This window comes from Argentina anserina, chromosome 6 (genome assembly GCF_933775445.1).
Source record: "Argentina anserina chromosome 6, drPotAnse1.1, whole genome shotgun sequence".
Classification (NCBI taxonomy): domain Eukaryota; kingdom Viridiplantae; phylum Streptophyta; class Magnoliopsida; order Rosales; family Rosaceae; genus Argentina; species Argentina anserina.
In genome coordinates this window covers 32343663-32363265 of record NC_065877.1, presented here as the reverse complement: position 1 = coordinate 32363265, position 19603 = coordinate 32343663, and the positions used below count along the sequence as shown (strand labels likewise).

The 19603-nt window shown below is 38.4% G+C and overlaps 5 protein-coding genes across 5 annotated transcripts in view; 2 read left to right on the top strand and 3 right to left on the bottom strand.

The window, feature by feature from the left end:
• LOC126798936 (peroxisome biogenesis protein 22) overlaps window positions 1-19603 on the top strand; it is a 99529-nt gene that overhangs the window by 64486 nt on the left and 15440 nt on the right. The window lies entirely within an intron of this gene.
• LOC126798928 (uncharacterized) lies at window positions 4649-6296 on the bottom strand. The gene is made up of 3 exons (XM_050526022.1): window positions 5472-6296; window positions 4848-5378; window positions 4649-4759 (listed from the first exon to the last, which is right to left on the bottom strand). The coding sequence occupies exons 1-3, from the start codon at window positions 6246-6248 to the stop codon at window positions 4649-4651; spliced, it is 1419 nt and encodes a 472-aa protein (XP_050381979.1). The 5' UTR covers window positions 6249-6296.
• LOC126798926 (uncharacterized) lies at window positions 7295-10227 on the bottom strand. Its single transcript, XM_050526019.1, has 4 exons — window positions 9362-10227; window positions 8548-9081; window positions 8234-8449; window positions 7295-7839 (listed from the first exon to the last, which is right to left on the bottom strand). The coding sequence occupies exons 1-3, from the start codon at window positions 10187-10189 to the stop codon at window positions 8336-8338; spliced, it is 1476 nt and encodes a 491-aa protein (XP_050381976.1). The 5' UTR covers window positions 10190-10227; the 3' UTR covers window positions 7295-7839; window positions 8234-8335.
• LOC126797324 (FHA domain-containing protein DDL-like) lies at window positions 10418-10904 on the top strand. Its single transcript, XM_050523969.1, is given in 2 exon segments — window positions 10418-10855; window positions 10857-10904. Coding segments are annotated over 2 exon segments (486 nt in total).
• LOC126798931 (zinc finger protein CONSTANS-LIKE 12) lies at window positions 17018-18807 on the bottom strand. The gene is made up of 4 exons (XM_050526024.1): window positions 18181-18807; window positions 17843-18082; window positions 17378-17745; window positions 17018-17144 (listed from the first exon to the last, which is right to left on the bottom strand). Exons 1-4 carry the CDS (start codon window positions 18805-18807, stop codon window positions 17018-17020), a joined length of 1362 nt encoding a protein of 453 aa, XP_050381981.1.

The window sequence follows — 19603 nt, the reverse complement described above, 5'->3', positions numbered from 1 at the left end:
ATTTTATATGATTATTATAGTGAAATTTTGGAACCGTAAAAACTCAGAAATTGACCCGATATTTGCAGTTATGGTTCCTTGCGGTTCCAGAAACAAATTATGCTAAATTCGGATCATTTTTTCGTTTCTGATTCCAATTCCTGTTCTAGGAAAAATTCATTATTTTAGAACTGGTCTCAGACCTACAATATATTATCCATACAACTCAAATGTAAGGCCCCGGGTAAGGAAAGCACCAAGTTTATTTACATATTCAAGATGAAAAGCAAATATATACAATAATTTCTCACCTCTCATTGCGACAATATTTTTTTTTAAGGAATATGGAACCCAGCCAAATTGGGAGGCCTAGCCCCATGTATGGTTCTATTTATTAATAAATAAATAAATATAAATAAATACATAGCAAGAGGGACTAGATTAAAATCTTGCCGCGTGAACAAACCTAAAGAAACAAAAAGGATATCATCATACTATGAAAACCAATAATTTGGGAATCTCAAGTAATCAGCTTGTAAAAACTTACACTATTAGAAAAAAAAAACACTTACATGTCAAACACAAAAAAAATTTGTCACCTAAGACGGAGTAACACAACAAAAGCTTTTTTGGTCATGTAAGTAGAATTTTTGTCATCTTAGTGACAACTAAGACGACAAACATATTTTGTATCACCTAAGTAGGCACTAAAGCAACGAAACATAAATTTGTGGCCTAAGTTAGAGCTTAGGTGACAAGATAACATTATGTGGGCTTGGTGACTACTAAACCCACAAAAAAATTAGCTTAAGCGACGAAGTATAATTAAAAAACATATATATTAATCAGAACGAAAAAAATAATCAAGATTACGTAGTGCATTAATTTAGGAAAGGATAATTAATTACTTTTTTAAAAATTCAACGGTAATTATTATAATTGATATTGGTGAATTTAAGTTTATATATATATATATATTGCTATATCAAAGAATAACTAAGACTAATTAATTTAGTGCTTCTATTTTAAATTTGAATATTACATTAAAAAAAACTATTTATGATTGATATTCGTGAATTTGATTTCATTCCTTAATTCAGAAAAAAAAATTGTTACTTCGATTTAACATATATTAACAGAAACTCCTAAATATGCATATATAAAAAAATGCATCAATAAATATGGAAATTTACATTGCAAAAGATTAAAAATATAGGGTATTATTAGGAAACATTATTATTGCATTCCATTGATGTTTGAGGACAACTAAGACGAACTATGATAAATTTAGATAGTAAACTTTGAAATTTAAGACTAATGAAAGATTGATGTATTGATAAAGTTCAAAATTAAGACTGACTTAAAAATTTTAATAAATTTAGAAGGTTACGTTTGTTTCTTTCCAATAAGGTTTAATATTGCTAATTAAACAAAACTTTTAAGGACCCAAAATTTAAATATGCACGTATATCTCCTTATGGACATATATCTATATATATGGTAGGAAATTTTGATAATAGTCGTAGTAGTTGGATACATATGGATAGGTTTTTTTTTTGAAAAAGAATATGTAGGGATCGATATAGTATATAGAGAATATATTCATTATACAAGTAATTAAGTCCGTATTATTTCTTTCTATAAAACGAAATTGAGATTAGCGATCTGGGTTATTACCGAGCTCGATTGTGATCTGGGTTATTACCGAGCTCAATTGTGATCTGGGTTATTGCCGAGCTCGATTGTGATTTGGGTTATTGCCAAGCTTGTTGGTGTCATTGGTATCTGGTGTGAGCACCGTCGTTTAGGTTGTGGTCGTGTTTGAATTTTGAAAAATAGAGAAGGGGACGAAGGCAATAGGGCGTTGTATTTGATTGTGTGTGACGGTGGGCAGTGGGTGGTGGTGGTGGTTTCAATGGTGTCAATGTCAATGTGGGGAGTGGATTAATCGAGGACAATTAAGACTAATAAAACTTAATTAATGTATTGAATAATATAATTACCCACCATAATTAAATTTATAAATAATATCGAAAATGCATCAGAAAAAATAAATAATAATAGAAGATAAAATTGGTCATTATACAAATTAAATTCAGAAAAATATTATAATAGTTTTGTCAACTAACAAAAAGGGGCGACGAATATGATTTGTCGTTTAAATATCAGCATTTGTCATCTTATTTATCAGACGACAGGAATCATTTCGTCGTCTGACTCCTTACTTAGGCAGCGAATGAGTTCATTTCGTCAACTAAGTATTATGGTGACAGCGGTTAGTTGACGAAACTTACATGACGAAAATTTCGTCATCTAATGGCTTAAGACGACGAAAATAGAGTCTTAGGTAACAAAATGTTGTTGTCGTCTAAGTCATTAATTCTGGTAGTGTTAACGAGTGCACTAGAAGGACTATCATACCAAGAAAAAGTGTCATTGGTGAGGCCTAAATCGGTCATTTTATCAGCTACCACATTTCCTTCTTTAAAGATACAATTGTAGGCTTTGCAGCGAAAGGATATCAATCAGACTTTAGATAGGCAGTTGTGCCAATAGACTCTCAACTTCCATGGAGGAGAGAAAGACCTGGAAGAAAAACAGGCTACCACACTTACAAAGTCACTTTACAACCATAAGTAGAAACAATCTCTAGCTAAAACAATTTTCAATTGCCAATATAATAGCATAAAGTTCAAATTAAAATGAAAAATTTCATCCAAACGACTGACAAAAACCCCCTAAAAAACCACTTGAAGAATCACGAAAAGCACCCCCATAGACTACATGACCTCGGTAACCTTTAGCCAAACCGTCAACATTAACTTTAACCCAAAGAAAAATCACCGTCTGCCATTAAATCTGATGAAATTTTGGAGCCTTACACCGATTTGGAACAACACCCAGAGAGGCCAATAAAAGAGCATTAAGAACACCTTCAAAGTGACCAAGAGCAAAAAAGATAATTTGACAAATCCAAGCCATAATTGAGCAACACAACTTAGAGAAAACATGGGCACGATTGTCAAAGTTTACCTATTCCAAGCCTTTCATAAAGCCATAAAGGTAAACATGTCTTCCAATAATCACAAATTATAAAGCTTAGAGGAGAAATGCTTTCGGCAATAGCTTACCCAAAATCTATCAGAGATACAGAAGTAGAAAAATAAGTGTCAAACTGAACCGCTAGCCACTTCTAGACAAGTTGAGAAAAAGGGCAGTGTAAAAATAAGTGCAAAGAAATCTCAACAGAGTAATAACAAAGCTGGCAAATAGAGACCACAAGATTTCCACATATTTGCACCTTATCATCAGTAGGTAGTCGGTTAAATAAAATTCTCCAAACCAAAATAGAGTAACGTGGAGGAATGTAATACCGCCATATATGAGATGCCCACTCTTTCACATGGAGATGATACCTCATAAAATCATATCCACTAGAAAAACTCAACTCACCAAAGGAAGAGGGTTTCAAAAATAAGCATATCAGGCTCATCAGAGAGAGGAAGGGGCATATCAGAAATCTGCTCATCCAATACTAGAAAAGTGTGAGAAAATAATAGAGGAAGATGCCATGAATTATTAGACTTTGAGATACCCAAAGTCTCTAGCATAGGAGCCTCAAGCCATTTATCCTTTCAAAAACTAACCGACTTTCCATCCCCAATTAACCAACGATAATTTTGTTTGAAGTGAGAAGCAATTGACCAAAAACCTGGACAAATCGAAGATTTCCGATAACCCAGCTTGCAATTAGATGAAATATGATACCTTGTTCGCACATAAGCACCCCATTGAGAATGAGAATAATAAGAATCTCATGCAAAGTTAAGAACAACTTGAGTCTTGAATGCAGTGAAGATGCAAGAATGCTTTTGGAAAGAAAGAGCTCGCGTAAAATGACTCACTGATGGAGATCATAGTACTTCATTTTTTCATACCTATGCCAAGATTTGATCTGCTAATGCTCGAATGTCTTCGATTCATGATGGGGAAAGATTTCTTTTGAAACCTTCAGATAATATTGCTCTGTGTTGTGGGGTTTTATCATTATTTTTATTCTTCTTCAACTCCAGCTCAAAACTTAAATGAAGTATGAAGTTGCGACAACATTCAATTTATACGTTAAAAAGAAAATCATGCAAACTTATATGTATTGAAAATATTTTATGATCCAGTTGTGCACTGTGTCGAATAGCTAAGAAGACATGGGGATGATAATTTTCTATTTTCTAATAAAACTATATATGCCAAAACCAAATGAAGAGAAAAATTACCCGGTAGCCTATGACCTGCTTCTGAAGTTTTTCTTGAAGTGGACCCGCTTCTTAAGTTATCTCACATGTTTTCCGACCTAGAATCTCTCAAAACCCGAAATTGCTTCCCTTAATTGCTTAGTGATTACTCTACATTTGAAAATGTTCAAGTCAGATTGCTTGAATTTAGGCCCGTCTAGGTTTGTAGTTTCCTTAACATCTCCATCCAATCTAGGGAAGCAGTCAAATTCAAAACTAAACTGGCGTGTACGTCAAAAACTCAATAGGAATAGAGAACATGAACTTTCATAAGCATTATTATGCTAGCTGTATAGACCTCATCCAGATACAGTAACAATATACCTGTAACTTGTGATACACTACGTACTTGCAGACATTTTTTTTACAACTGAGAATTAATGCATGTATATCAGTTCTTCATCTTTGCATTCTCTGATTGCAATATCCATCACCTTCCCACCAGTAGAAGGTAATATGTCACAGCAATGCCTTCTGGGAGCATGCAACTGTTTAGTTCAAGAGAAAATGGAATTAGTATCGGATAAGCATCTTCAAAAAAAAATAATAATAACAAGGCAATGTTGTAAGTTATACCTGTTTGATGTCAAGGTCCAGCTTCTGTGACTTCACTGTGATCTTCTCAAGCTTCCTTGGGGAAGCCATGTCATATGAGCAATTTTCATAAGACTTCTTATAGATGCTCATGGTTCCATCCTTTCTCGTCGACACATGATCAAGAAAGAAAACAACTGGTCTTCGACATGGATCCGTGTGAGGTTCTCTTGTATTAAAGGTATAAACTCCGGACAAAACAGGTCCAGTTCTCCACTGCTTGAATGTCTCTTGCACTGGAAGGACGTCAGGCAGTTGCATATGGTTTCCGTATACCTGAACAGCATAACCCCATGACACTGAAACTGTCCATGAAAACCATCTATCGTAGCAAACAGCCTTCTGCAGAATCCTCTGAGAATCAACATTCACAGCTTTTTGAAAATGCTGCAGGGCTTGCATGGTTGTCATGGTGGGGAAGATAGGGTCTATGTGATCAAGATGATGCAGGGATAACAAGGGTGATAATGGATGGGAAGCCAAAACGCCAAACGCATCACCACGAAGATCGTTCTGTGCAATTTCAATTTCACAACCCAATAAAACGATTATATACTGAAATGGCTGACATGAGAGTTACAAGTTTAGGGGGTAAGAAAGTAGTACCTGATGAAAACCAGGCTCATGAGTTAAGCCAACGCCGAGCTCAGTCAAGCAAGATGAAATCCTTGAGTCACTTCCATAGAGATGTGGGTATCTTTGTATACATGAATCAAACACCTTTGCCAATGCTTTTGCCAGAGGGGAACTTATAGCAAAACCTGCACCACCAAAAGCCATTTCGAATCCAAACATTCTGTTCTGCTCGTAGATTTCTGAGTTGGCGCCAATGTAGTACCAGAGCTCATGATCATACTTGGAAAGAGTCTTCACCAAGTTTTCCGGGAAGAAAAACGTGTCATCATCTCCGAAAACATACCACCGCACATTGGAGTGGTTAAGTGCCACAGTTTCAGAAACAACTCGTGCAACCCGAATTGCAGACCGAACACCACTTCTGTGCGTGTAGCGAAATCCGGAAGTGTTCCCGGAGATGCAAACCGGAGGAAGAGAAGTATCATTGGTGTGGTTTTGATGATCAGGTGGAAGGCTATCAAGAAAGACACACCCCCTCATGGAATGGCGCTTCCACCACAGCCGAACATACTCCTTCCTCTGAGTCGTCCACGATTTCTGGTGGGAAGCAATTCCGAACACAACATGGTCAAGAGAAGTAGGAGTTGCAGCATATGCATCTTGAGACGAAATGGACGATAGCTTGGAGCCTGTGAACACCAGGAAGAATGATATGAAAAGGAGCGTGCAGACAGAAGATGAGATTATGTAGAGGTTAATCAAGCGAGAAGGAACTTGGGTTTTGGAGGGTGACGGAAAAAGATGCATTTTAGTCTATTGATTTTTTTAGGATCAATGCAGTGAAGAAAAAAAGAAACAAAGAAATACAGAGAGATTGTTGATCTCTACTTTGGAAAGAACAATAGGGACGTGTAAATTCTAGCTAGTACATATCGCGGAACTGTTAGGCACCGTGATCAATGGCATGACCGAGTAGCAAACTTTGTAATGGGGTTGGTCCTTTTCCACTCAAGAGTCCATTCTCTTGCCAAACCCGCCATGAGGTGTACCTACGACTGATTCAACTCAAGTCTCCAATTGGTAGCAATGGCATGACTCATGAATTGTGGATTTGTGGAAAAAGCGCACCAACGAAACCAGGGAAGAAGAGGGCTCTGTATCCATCTATATAATCTATCTATATCTATATGCTATTCATGTGATTAGGAAATGAGTTATGCAAATATCATATGGTTTGTGTTCATACAAAGCGTGAAAAACGCAGCACCTTCAGCAACAAGCCTAAGACACTTATAACGGGCTAAGCAATAAAGAACCGATTCCAAAACTGTTAATTAAGTTTCGGTTTGCTTTTCCATTCCTAACCCGCGGTTTTCGAGTGATAACAATTAAACGTATGCTTATGTTTTGCCGCAAGTATATCTTTACACTATAACTATTTAACATCCCAACGTTGGCAACGTAGATGTTTAAATCAAATCAAGGTCATATCCACGGATATAGTTAATAGCCTAAATAGAACCTTAAGCATAAATGCATATAATATAGTAAGTATTTTTACTAATAATATGATGAAGCACACAACCAACTACCAGTGAGATTTACCTAGGTCCGCAAAAGTCAGATACACCTCACATCTAAGTAGGATCTGCACAGAGCCACAGATACTATGAAAACTCGGGAGCTGGGTTACTTGCATACTCCAAAGAGAAAAGAAGCATATGCATATATGTAATGAATTGCTGCACAGGACCAAGGAAAGTGAAGCAAATGATCTCTACAAAAGAAACTGGGAGGGAGTTGGCAGACCATGGAGGATATTCAACTTAGTATACAGGGCACCCAGGATAACACATTCACTGATTTCCTCTCAGAAGTCAGCCAAATATCATCAATGTCATCATCGTCAAAAAGGAAATGCACAACAAATTGAAGACTATAATCACAGTGCTCTCGAAAATCCTTACTCTGCACAAACTCCTTTGACAATAATAGACGTGGCAAAATGGATTACAACATGAATACATACCTCACTTCATTAGTCAATTCAAAATCCTACATTTCCACATATACTTGGGTTCATCTCCATAAACTAGCAATTAGCAAATAGGCGGTTGATGTTATTGTTACATTCCCTCTATTCATGAAATTTCTAAGATAAAGGATGCCAGAAAGTGGAAAATTTAAGAGTGAACCTCATCAGACACCAAAAAACAACCAGCTGCAGATTCTCATAGCTTCCTTTTGACAAGAGACTCCAACACATTTAGCATTCTTCTTTTCAGAGGACTCATTCAAAATCATAATTTTCCAATTTTGCTCCATGTGTTGATTTGAAGGCAAATGGTCAGCTCCCAGCACATCGCCTTCCTCCTGACAGCAGAAAACATAATTCCAGCTGCATACAGGTTACTTAATGGTCATTATCACTCACATGTCATTGCACAACAAACATTAGGAATCTCAACCACTAAAAACTGATAACTGGTGTCACAGAACCAAGTAACAAAATAATAAACTTGGAAAATAAGGTAAACGTAACTTCTTCATTTTTTATCTTTAGAACTATGATCAAAGCTGTGATCATTAATAGCATCAAAGAACCAAAAAGATTATGGTTTTTTTTAAAGGAAGTTTTTAGATATGAAATTTTGTTACCACCAAGCAGATATGCAATAAAATGAATTCACACAAACAAAATGGGAAGTATTCATACAGAATGAATTGAAGTTTATGCACCCAATACTCCCCAAACAATTTTAAAGTTAGTACATAAATGAAAACATATTTACCTTTAAAAGATTCCACAATCCACACTAAACCACAATTAGTTCAAATTCTCCGAATTCTGCATATACCTCCATTCTCAGTGCAACTGTTCCAAGGGATGGATGCTAGATATTCATGGATATAAGTTCATCATCTCTGCAACGTCTAATATTGATAGTCATTGACTCATTAAAAGACGGTTGCACAATGTTGCAGCACTGACGACGAGGAGCCTTCATCTGGATTGCGAGGGGTAAACATCAGTTAGATGCATACTAAATCAACCCAACTACACATTGTTAAAAGTTTCAAATGTCTACTATCCATTAAATAATACCTCTTCAACATCAAGCTCTAGCTTCTGCGACACAACTCTGATATGTTCCAGGTTCCTTATTGCATTTTCTTTGGAACAGTTTTCCACATTGTGCCTAGCGTAGTTGCTCCAGATGCCATGCTTATTAGAGCCAACACTTTCCAAATAAAAGATAGTGGGCCTTTTACATGCATCTCTAGGATAATCTCTCATTTTGAACATGTACTGACTTGCCTCAGCACTACGGCTCCTTCTCCACGGCATAAATGTTCTCTGCAGGGAAAGAAGGTCCGGAAGAAGCTCATTTCCATCATACACCTGAATGGCATAGCCCCATGCAACCGAAACAGTCAATGAATGTGTACGGTCATAGCATACAGTTTGCTGCAATATCCTGGCAGGATCAACATTCACCGCCTTAAAAAGATGTTCCAAAGCTTGAGTGTTGTTCATGTTAGGGAAAATCGAATCTGCAGCCTCCAAATGGTGAAGCGAAACCAAAGGTGACAATGGATGTGCGGATAGCATTCCAAACAAATTACCCCGCATATCGACCTGACACAACCTCATAATAATACAAGTTTCAGCAACGATATATCACGATCCGATAACAACTGTATACTGCATTACATCACGCATTGCATACAATAACTACACATCATCCAACAATAACTACAAGAATCAAACTTTACCACAATCACCACCTGCTAACCTTTTAATTTCAACCGAAATTTTACCAAGCAACCGAATCAAGCTAGCAACTACAACTTAAAACATTTCCAGTTAAACGATCATATAACTAATTAATTACACAAAATAAAATAAAATTCAATACCTGATGAAAGCCAGGCTCATGAGTTAAGCCAATGCCGAGCTCCGCCACGCATGAAAAAACGCGGGAATCACTGCCGTACAAGTGGCCATACCTCATCAAGCACGAGTCGAAAACCCTAGCCAAGGCCTTAGCCAGAGAATGTGATACGGCGAATCCGCCGCCGCCGAACGCCATGTCGAAGCCGTACTTGACATTCTGCATGTAGCTCTCCGAGTTTCCCCCAATGTAGTACCACCGATCGTGATCGTACTTCGCCAGCGTCCTCACCAAGTTGTCGACGAAGAACACCGTGTCGTCGTCGCCGAACACGTACCACCGCACGTCCGCCTCGCCGCGGTCCACGATCTCCTTCACCACGCGCGCCACTCGGATCGCGGACCGGAGCCCGCCCTTGACGGTGTACGGGAACCTGGAGGTGTCGCCGGAGACGATCTCCGCCGCGCCTCCGCCACCGTCGTCATATCCGGAGCCTGGCTCGGCGGGGCGGTCGAGGAAGGCGAATGCGCGGGTGGAGGACGGGGAGTGCCAGATGCGGAGGTAGGGCTTGCGGCGGGGCCAGGAGAGGGAGGAGGACGCGATGGCGAAGACGAGGTGGCGGCGCGTGGTGGGAGATGAAGAGGAGGAGGAGTAGCGCGTGAGATGGAACTGAGGCGCGTGGAGGGAGAAGAGGAGGCAGAGGTTGAAGAAGAGAGAGAGGACTAAGAGGAGGGCCTTGAGGCGAGAAGGTGTTAGGGCTTTGGGCATTGAGAAAGGTAAAGAAAGCGAGAGATACCAGAATCGAATCGCCTTAATTACCGAATTAACCTTTCTTTGGGTTTTTTGGTACATCAAAAATGTTCAGAGCAAAACGATTTTGGAGTGACAAGATGAAGAAGATGAAGATCTTTCCCAAACTTCAACTGCAACTTCTCAGTCGATTTTAAGGGATCCGGGTTCTGGGTCCATTTGATATTTATGGGCCTGGCCCAATGTATAATATATGAGCCCAATTAGGACAGACCGATGTGACGGTGTTCTATATAAACATGAGTTGGCCGTTCTACGGTTTGTGTAATGATGGCACAAGGAAAGCAGAGACCTACATTTGAGCTATCGGGAAAACTTGCTGCAGAAACCAATAGAAGTAATGGTGTAATGCTACTATATACGAAGCCAGGGGAAGCGCGACGGCGTGATGTAAAGTAGCGGCCGTATGTTTTCAAGGGTGGTGAAGAGGTTTGCGAACCGATTGAGATATATCGGCGGAGCTGTTACCTTTTCGGAAGGGAAAGAAGGGTGGCGGATGTTCCTATAGACCACCCCACCTGCAGCAAGCAACATGCCGTTATACAGTTCCGGCGGGTGGAAGAGGAGCGACGTGATGGTACATTGTTGAAGGTAGTGAAGCCCTATATTGTGGATCTTGGAAGCACGAATAAAACTTTTGTCAATGGTGTTGCGATTGAACCTCGAAGATATTATGAACTTGTGGAAAAGAATATGATTAAATTTGGTGTATAGTAGCCGAGAGTATGTGCTTCTGCACGAGAATTATGTAGGTTGATGGATTGATCGAGTACGTGGAATTCACATACTTCTGAGAATTTTTAATTCAAACTTGCTTGCATGCATGCATGGTCGATCAGATATGTGCAAAGACAGTTCAGACATTCAAGAACTCCATCAATAATACTACAGTTAATTACTACTCCTAGCTCGTTGTTTTTCCATGGATGTCCCCCTTGAATATATAGAAATCTGACTTGTGATTTTATAGGATACTTACTCTAGCTAGAGCTACAAATTAATTGGTTCAATCAAGTTGATCAGGTGTGTTCAATTAAATTGATGTTCATCTATACATACAGAGAGTGAATATTAATTGCTGAAGCTACATGACTGATCAAATAGTTTGGTTGCGCTCTTGTCTCAAACTCTCAATGAAGAATAATTATAAAAGAAGGATTTTGATTGAGGTACTAAGGTGTCTGATAATAATGACATGGATAACTGATGAAATACAATTTTATAAGTTTTGTCGGTAGGTTTTTATAGTTTATAAAACTTACGAAATCAATTTTGGTGCGACGTAAATTGAACAGTAGTTCAATCTTTTCCCTTTCATGAAATTTTTTTTTTTGGTTAAATCCCTTTCATGAATTATTACTTGCCATTATTCACAGGAATCTGTGATTCTTCGGATCGGAATATTTTATGGAAACATGGCATCGTATATAGAAGAGCTTGAAGCCTTCAGTTTGAACCATACATGTGGAGCAATGTAGCAACGCTAAAACAATAAGCGGTAGGCAAAACATTTTGTCCATGACTACGGGATCCAATTAATTAGAAACGAATGAGTATCATTATCAAGTTGATCTAAATGTGTGCAACTCTGTCACAATATTGGTAGGTCCTTAATGCAAGGACTTTAAATATAGACCATACAATTACAATAAGTTTTGCTTCTTTAGGTTACTGACTTGACTGGGTAACCACTCAACAACAAAAATCATGGCTCATAATCTTCTGCCAAGCATCTCTTATAAGCTCAAATATGTTAAATCATGTTTAGTGGTTTCTGTTTGTCAAAACTAGTGGTTCTCTGCTTAATTATTTTGCATCCCCTATTTTACAATTAGCTATCGTATGGCTCCCCTTTCAAGACTTAAAAGTCCAAGCTTTTCTGCATCACAAGTTTACTAGTCTTTATGCTTTGATATTTTGGGAAACAAAGCAAGTGAATATTTAAGAAAAGAAATACCATGACTCTGGTGTCATGTAGTGGCTTAGATGTCATTGCATTCAAGACTTTTGAAATTCTAGGACAGGATTCATCTTCATGAACTGTATTTATGCGAGTGTACGTTGACATCCCAATGCCAAAGAGCTATCACTGCTTATAAATAACTGGTTTTTTCTTCCAACTTCTTGGCCCTCCATTATATGATCATATTGAGCTTCCAAAATGTGTAGAGGTGTACAAGAAGAGGTCATTCCAGTAAAAGCTTCAAAAGGGTTTGTTTCTTGTGAGCTTTGCAGTTCAAGGGCGTCGTTGTATTGCCTTGCAGATGATGCGTATCTGTGTAGGAAATGCGACCAATCTGTTCATGGGGCTAATTGTTTGGCTCTCCGGCATGTTAGATGCCTGCTCTGCAAGACGTGCCAGAATCTTTCTGAGAGATATGTGATCGGGATATCAGCCGAAGTGAGGCTTCCGGCGATTCTCAGTTGGGCAGAGAGAAACCAGCTGCTGGGTATCAATTCCAATGCCAAAAGAAATTGCTCAACATCACTTAAAATGCCCTTTCTTTTACTTTGATATTATATCTATATGATATGCACACAGAATTTTCTTTTTAGTTGCTTTCCTTTTGTGATTTTCTATTACCGGATCGGATTGTGTATTGTACGTAATTATAGAGAACCTGTGAAGATGGAGGATTGAAGGGGATCTCGAAAATTTCATTAATTTTTGTATCAGTTTCAAGGTGCTAAAAAGGAGGTGATCGAAATCAAACAAACAAAATTGAGACAGGCCGGAGATTTACTCAATTTCTGTACAATTTCCGTGCTGTTGTTCAACCAAATACATACTGATACTTTTCTCAAAAAAAAAAAAACATAATGTAATACTGACATAGTCTATTGTATCACAGTGATGAGCCTATATATATATATATATATATATATATATATAATAACCCTAAATTTCAATACATTATTTGAATTAATTTGAGTTCTATAAAGACATGAATTTCAGTTTAAATGAATTTGATTTGTTTGCAAACGTTACGAAACGGAAACGGAAACGTTCCGAGAACGTTTAATAAGAAAACGTTACGTTTCCGAACGAATTTATCGACTTTTATTTCGTCGCTCGGTTGCTAAAACTTTCTTCAAGAAAGTTGTAGAGCTCGTCGATACGAGTTCGGGGATATGTGACGCGTTCTAATCGGACGACGTACGTAAAAGTTATTAACGACGGAAGTTAGTTTCCGATTTTGGGAGGGGGTATAAAAGGAAGTTTTTCAGCTAGGGTTCCCATAATTGGAAACCCTTTCGTTTCTCTCTCTCTCTCTCTCTCTCTCTCTCTCTCTCTCTCTCTCTCTCTCTCTCTCTCTCTCTCTCTCTCTCTCTCTCTCTCTCTCTCTCGGTTCCCTCTTCCCTCCGAGTCTCTCTCCCTTCTCCTCCGAGCGTCGTTCCTCACCGCCGGCAGCTGCGACCTTACCACCACGACGCAACCTCCCCACGAGCAAGGCGCGGTCACCAGCGACGCCGTGACTCTCGGATGCAAACGCAGGCGGTCTGAACCAACCAAGGAACTTCAACGACTTCAAATCGTGTTTTAGGTAAGGGTATTGGTTAGTTCGATTGTTGGATTGCTTGTTGGTGTAATTGTGATTGTTCTGGAGAGATTTTGAGGTAGATTGGGGAGGGGGAGCGGAGAAGGAAAAGGAGGATTACCGCCGCCTAGAGGCGGCGCGTGTGAGGGTGTGGGGTGGCTTGGAGGAGACGTGAGACAGAGGGAAGGAAGAAGGGAGGAAGGAGGATGATTTTGGGGCGGCGGTGGCATCACACGCGCCGTGGGTGGCGTCGGCGAGTAAACCCCACGCGCAGCCTGCCGACGGGTGGCGCGTGTACCCCACGCGCCGCCACGTGCGGCGGTGTGACAGTGTTTTCGATAGGGGTATTTTGGTAATTTACTTAAATGTAAATGTAAATTTTATTTACTACGGTAAATGTAATTAAATTTTACCTTCAGTAAATGTAAATATAAATTACTTTCAGTAAATGGAAAAAGTAATTTGTAAAAGGTAATTAGTAAATTTTATTTACTGAGATTGTATTTACATTTAAATAGTACGTATACGTACAGAAATACGTATATAATATTTATACATACAGAAATACGTATATAATATTTATATGTACAGAAATACGTATTAATTGTATATTTGTACAGTAACCGTGAATAGTAACAGTGAACAGTAACACTGAACAGTAACTTCGTAAAACCGAAAATTGCTGAACAGTAACCGATTATTACTGTTTCGGCATTTAAAGGTTTACGAAACGATTCTAAATTCTTTTCTTATCTTTTCAAGGTGATCGTTAAATCAAGGAAAGGAATTATCTTCGGGAATTGTGGGATTACGCTCAAGTCAATAAGGTGAGTAAAATCTCACATATTTACGAATCTACCCTCGCGGTGATTCAAGATTTTGCAAGAGTATTTAATAATGAATTACAACATGTATACAATTTAGTGGATTATATATATATATACTGTATAATGGTAATAAGTGCATATATATATATAGTTCATTATATTATATACTGTTATTAATTTATTAGAAATGATCATTTTGATGACGGAAGATTGTGTATTGAGCAAGTGTTGTGAAATATGACATGTATAAGATATAGTGGACTATATATATATTGTATAAATGGTAAATAAGTACGAATATATATAGTTTGCTATATAATATACTGTTATGATTTTATTGTGAATGTATTGAGCATGTGATTTGAATTGTACAATATGATGTGAGATTATTGTACATGATTTTAACATTGAGATTGTTAAAATATTGATTTGTCCTCGGACGTGATTTGGTACAATATGATGTGAGATTATTGTACGTGATTTTAACATTGAGATTGTTAAAATATTGATTTGTCTTCGGACGTGATTTTGTACAATATGATGTGAGATTATTGTACGTGTTTGGCAAGTCGTAACCTAGCCTTTGGCCGGGCGAAAGTTACGATACAGTTAGAGCTCTAGTCTGTCTGCCTTAGTACTGCATGTGAGGTAATGGGTGGTTATCTGCTCATGGGTACTCAGATTGTATGGATGTTGGGTAGCGGGTGGCTATCCAATATCGGCGGTGTATTACGAGAGGGGTAACAGATGTGTACCAGCGTTCTTGGTACCCGTATTATAAATGCATTGGGTAACTAGAAGGGTTACTTAATTTTTCTCATGAGCATTTCATTTCATATTTCTTTGGGACAACTAGATGGGATGTCCATTGACTCATGAGGGCATTTATATTTGTTGTTTTGTGATCTTTCGTATATTTTGGTATGCGAATTATATTTTGATTTTACTCATACGAGCTATAAGCTTACCGGGTTTGTGTTTACAATCCCGGTGCACCAATTCGATGGTGTAGGGGATAATTCCGCAGATGCTGATTAGTGGAGGTTGAGTGACGACTACAGAGGCTTGAAGTCGTTCGTATCCTACTGTGGTGAGGTTTTAGCGTGGATTTGTGTGCGAGAATTTGTGTAATTTTATTTGTGAGATTTGTGAGTGATTTGTGAGGATTATTACATTTCCATTTTATGTATGGATTATAAATTTGGGTTGTAATAATTGGTTGTCTGAGTTGTATTGAGAACTCAGAATTGATCCGCTGATACACTTAATAATTTCGATTTATTTGAGATTATTTTGTGTTTAACGACTTTAGAATTTTGAGTTTTTAAGCTCGAAATTTTGGGGTCGTTACAATATATATATATATATATATATATATATATATAGTGATCAAGAGGCCGTCCACCCGAAAGAAATAAACAGTTAATGCAATTAATTTTATTTGTTTTTTTAGGATGCGATCAAATTCTAAACGTACTGCAAAAGAATTATAGCCAGATAAGATTAGAATCACCATGTATGGCGTCGGTGCAATGCTTCAATTAGTGGTGATAAAAAACACAGGGAAATCCTACCATATCAATGGTTCTATATATGCATCACATGGTTGTTGGGATGAACTATATTTGGTACGTAATTAAAGGCAGTTTTTGCGCTCGCTTGAGTCTTGATGACCATATATGGGTCGATCATTAATTTGTTGCTTTGAGGCTTTGATGAGATGAATAGGCAACCATCATATACTGTATTAATAGATGTACGACAATTAGCTAGATCATGTCTTCTCTTTAAAGAATAATCTTGAGGCTAGGTCATGCATAACTTGTCATATATGCACGTACTGTATTGAAGCTTCTGGCAAGAGGAACGACCTAGGTTTGCTAGAATGATCGAGTAGCATCCACCAACTGGAACCGATGCGCGATGTAAAAATCAGTCAATGTGTGCTGTAATAGCTTGATGAGCGTGAAGCAATCGAACGGGCTCGAAAAAATACATCAGCTCTAATTCGCCTGAGAACTTAGGTAACAAAATTTGAGTATTATGTAGATAAATTAGCAGGAGTGCGTTCTGCATAGCAATTGGAGTAGCACAGGCAACGTTAATAGAATGCGTGATGTTATTGACAACTGAAACTGGAGGACAACAGTGAGGAATAGCCCAAATCCTGGGTGACCAAACATGCAAATCTGGCCTAAATTAAACTTAATGAATTTAGGTCTCTCTCTTTTTCTCATCCCTTCCTAAACAAATTGATCGAAGAGAAAGTCCATAGGGTGGGCTTTATGGCATTTATTAATTCGATGCTGTATCTGTATGCGTACGGAGTATGCATGCATGCATGTAAAAGCATCGAACAGCTTTTATTTCCTTACACATGATCTTGCAACTTAGCAGTCATCCCAGTACGTGCGTACTCTACCTTATCCAAGTTATCATGGCCTTGTCTTGCAGCTAAAGGAATTGAGATCGATAGAAGGAATTAGTTTGGCTCGTTTAGATAATCAGAAGCTCCTTCTCACAAGAGGATCGTAATCATATTCTTCACCTGATTTTACAAATCTTCCCTTGACTCGTTTTCTGGTATCAGCTCTAGCCTTTCTAGAGGCATATCTTATTTGTTTACCAAACCTACACCAAGAGCACATAAGTTTCTCTTACAAGTAAAAGTAAGCGTGTGTGCATATAAGCAGAATCACTTTAAGAAGAAAGCAAGGAAATTTGAACTTTAGATACTTTTTGGTGCCGATTGTTGAACATATAATCCTAAAATCATTTTTCCCATAAGAACAATATCGGCACCAGATACTAATTATTAACAACCAGAAGATGCAACAATTTAGGGAGCTAGTTTAGAAACATACGTGCGAGTCTTCTTTTTTTCCTCATATCTCATCTTAGCTTTGTCCCTTGCTCGCGGACTGCCGGCCTCCAGAGTAGAGTCCCAAGGTTCTGCTGATAGAAAGACGGGTGACAGTCCACAATCTTGATAATCTGCATGAGTTGTATGACTTGTATCTCTTGTGATGCTGGATAGTGATAATGACATGCTTGAATGAACTTGACCGGTAGGATTAAGTAACTCCAAATTGATGTTCCTGCTGCAACTAGGATTCATAAGCAAGCTGCAGTTTACAGTGCTACCAGCATTCATCACTGGGGGAATCACACCATCTGATACACAGGACGACTGAAATCCCAGAGTACAGTCTTGTTGTCCTGTTGGTGATACCTGTAATCAGACACGTATACAAGGGTCATGTATAAAAGATGACAACTTAATTTGATGAGAGACTCTGGAATAAGACTAAGGTAGGAAAGGACCGTACCTGTTGTATAGGATTGTCACTGTGAGGACCATTAGACTCGGTGACTGATACGTTTTTCTGGTCCATTAACAGACAATCAAACTCTCCATCCTCAAACGGGTATCTGGAAGGACCTTGTGAGCAGCTAAATAGCTCATCGTCAGTTTCAACGTCTAATGGAACGTCATCCATGTTAAGACCTTCACATAGATCATTGCCATCCTGAATTCCTAGATCTCTTAGATTTGAAGAACCCTGTAGCTATTATATATATCAAGCAACAAACAATGGATGCATGCATCAATCAGGCATTGCTGCAAATAATGAAGCAAAAGCATATAGCTAGAATGATATGTTACCTTTTGCAGCTGGCTCGACTCCAGAGGCAAGAATGGTGCTTGATCTTTGCACTGAAGCTGGATGCAGTTCGTATCTGATGGAATCACAGTAGATGGGACCATCCAAGGCTCAAACTCAGGTGTACAATTAGACTCTGCTAGTACGTCATTTAACTTGCCTGTATTCACTACCCCAAACGAAGATGCCTCACTATCTCTACGTTCCAAACAGTTACTGATGCATATTTTCTCGTTCTTTGATACCACAGAACCCCCAACTAGCAACTCCCAACCATTGCCACCAAAGCCACCAGAAGCTGAACCTCCTTCAGCGACCGCAGACCAAATTCTAGAATTCTCAGACAAAGATGACCCTGTATGGCGACTTATTGCCTGGTTCCGGTGCCCCATTCCTGTTATCCCATTACTGTGATTCCACCCACAACTTTGGCACAAGTCAATGTTCAAATCAAGGCATCGAACTGCTATGGGCTGATCATAGCACTTAGCACATAGACGCAAACGTGTGTGCCTCTGAGCTAAGTCATTGGCCGAGTGTACACTTACATCACAGTTTAAGCAAAGGTAAGCCATATCTGGTTCACAATAAAGAAGGGCACTCGCGGTACATAGTTCACATCGCCTCATACTCTTTTAATTTTTTTTCAAATCCTCCTCTAGCCTAGCAATTAACTAATTAACACTTATTAAATTTAAGGCTCTTAATCAAAAGATAAGCTAACTTCTGACTGGTAGATGATAAAAAAGATAAACAAAACTGGTTGATAATTGATAAAGAAGATAAATAAAACTGACTGAGAGTTCATGGCGGGAATTCTTCGGCTTTATTCTTCCTCCAACCACCACAAAACTGTCTGCTCCAACATCACCATATTAGAATGACGATCAAGCAAAAAGAAAAGCTATATAATAATTTCATCAATCAGCAAGATCTCATTCACACATACATTAAGTTGGTCATAGGCTTCAAACAGTAAATAAATTAATGAGCAAGGCATACATACAGCGTGAGAATTACACTTACCACCTACTGAATTCCCGCCAAGATAGTTGAAGGTAAATTCAGCCAAGATCAAGAAACATAGAATCCATTATTGAGTTGGAAAAACGAACACTGTTTTGATTGAAGGAAACTATTTTGACAGAAACGAAGAAGGTAGGGACTAGGAAGTTAGGGGTCGAGGAATAGAGATGCAGGTGCAGCTCGTAAGAACTCAAAGTGGCTTCATGTGTGTGAAAACACATGAGGTTACTCCGTACGTAAGGTAAGGAACCCGGTTATTTATTTCCCGTTTACCCTATTTTTACTCAATGTTCGCCATGTGGCTCGTATTTCACGGTGTTAAGTCACCGGGGATTGCTAGGTCAGTGAAGCTCCGGATACAAAGATCACAGTTGAAAGTAATTTCTGCAAGCTATCGAC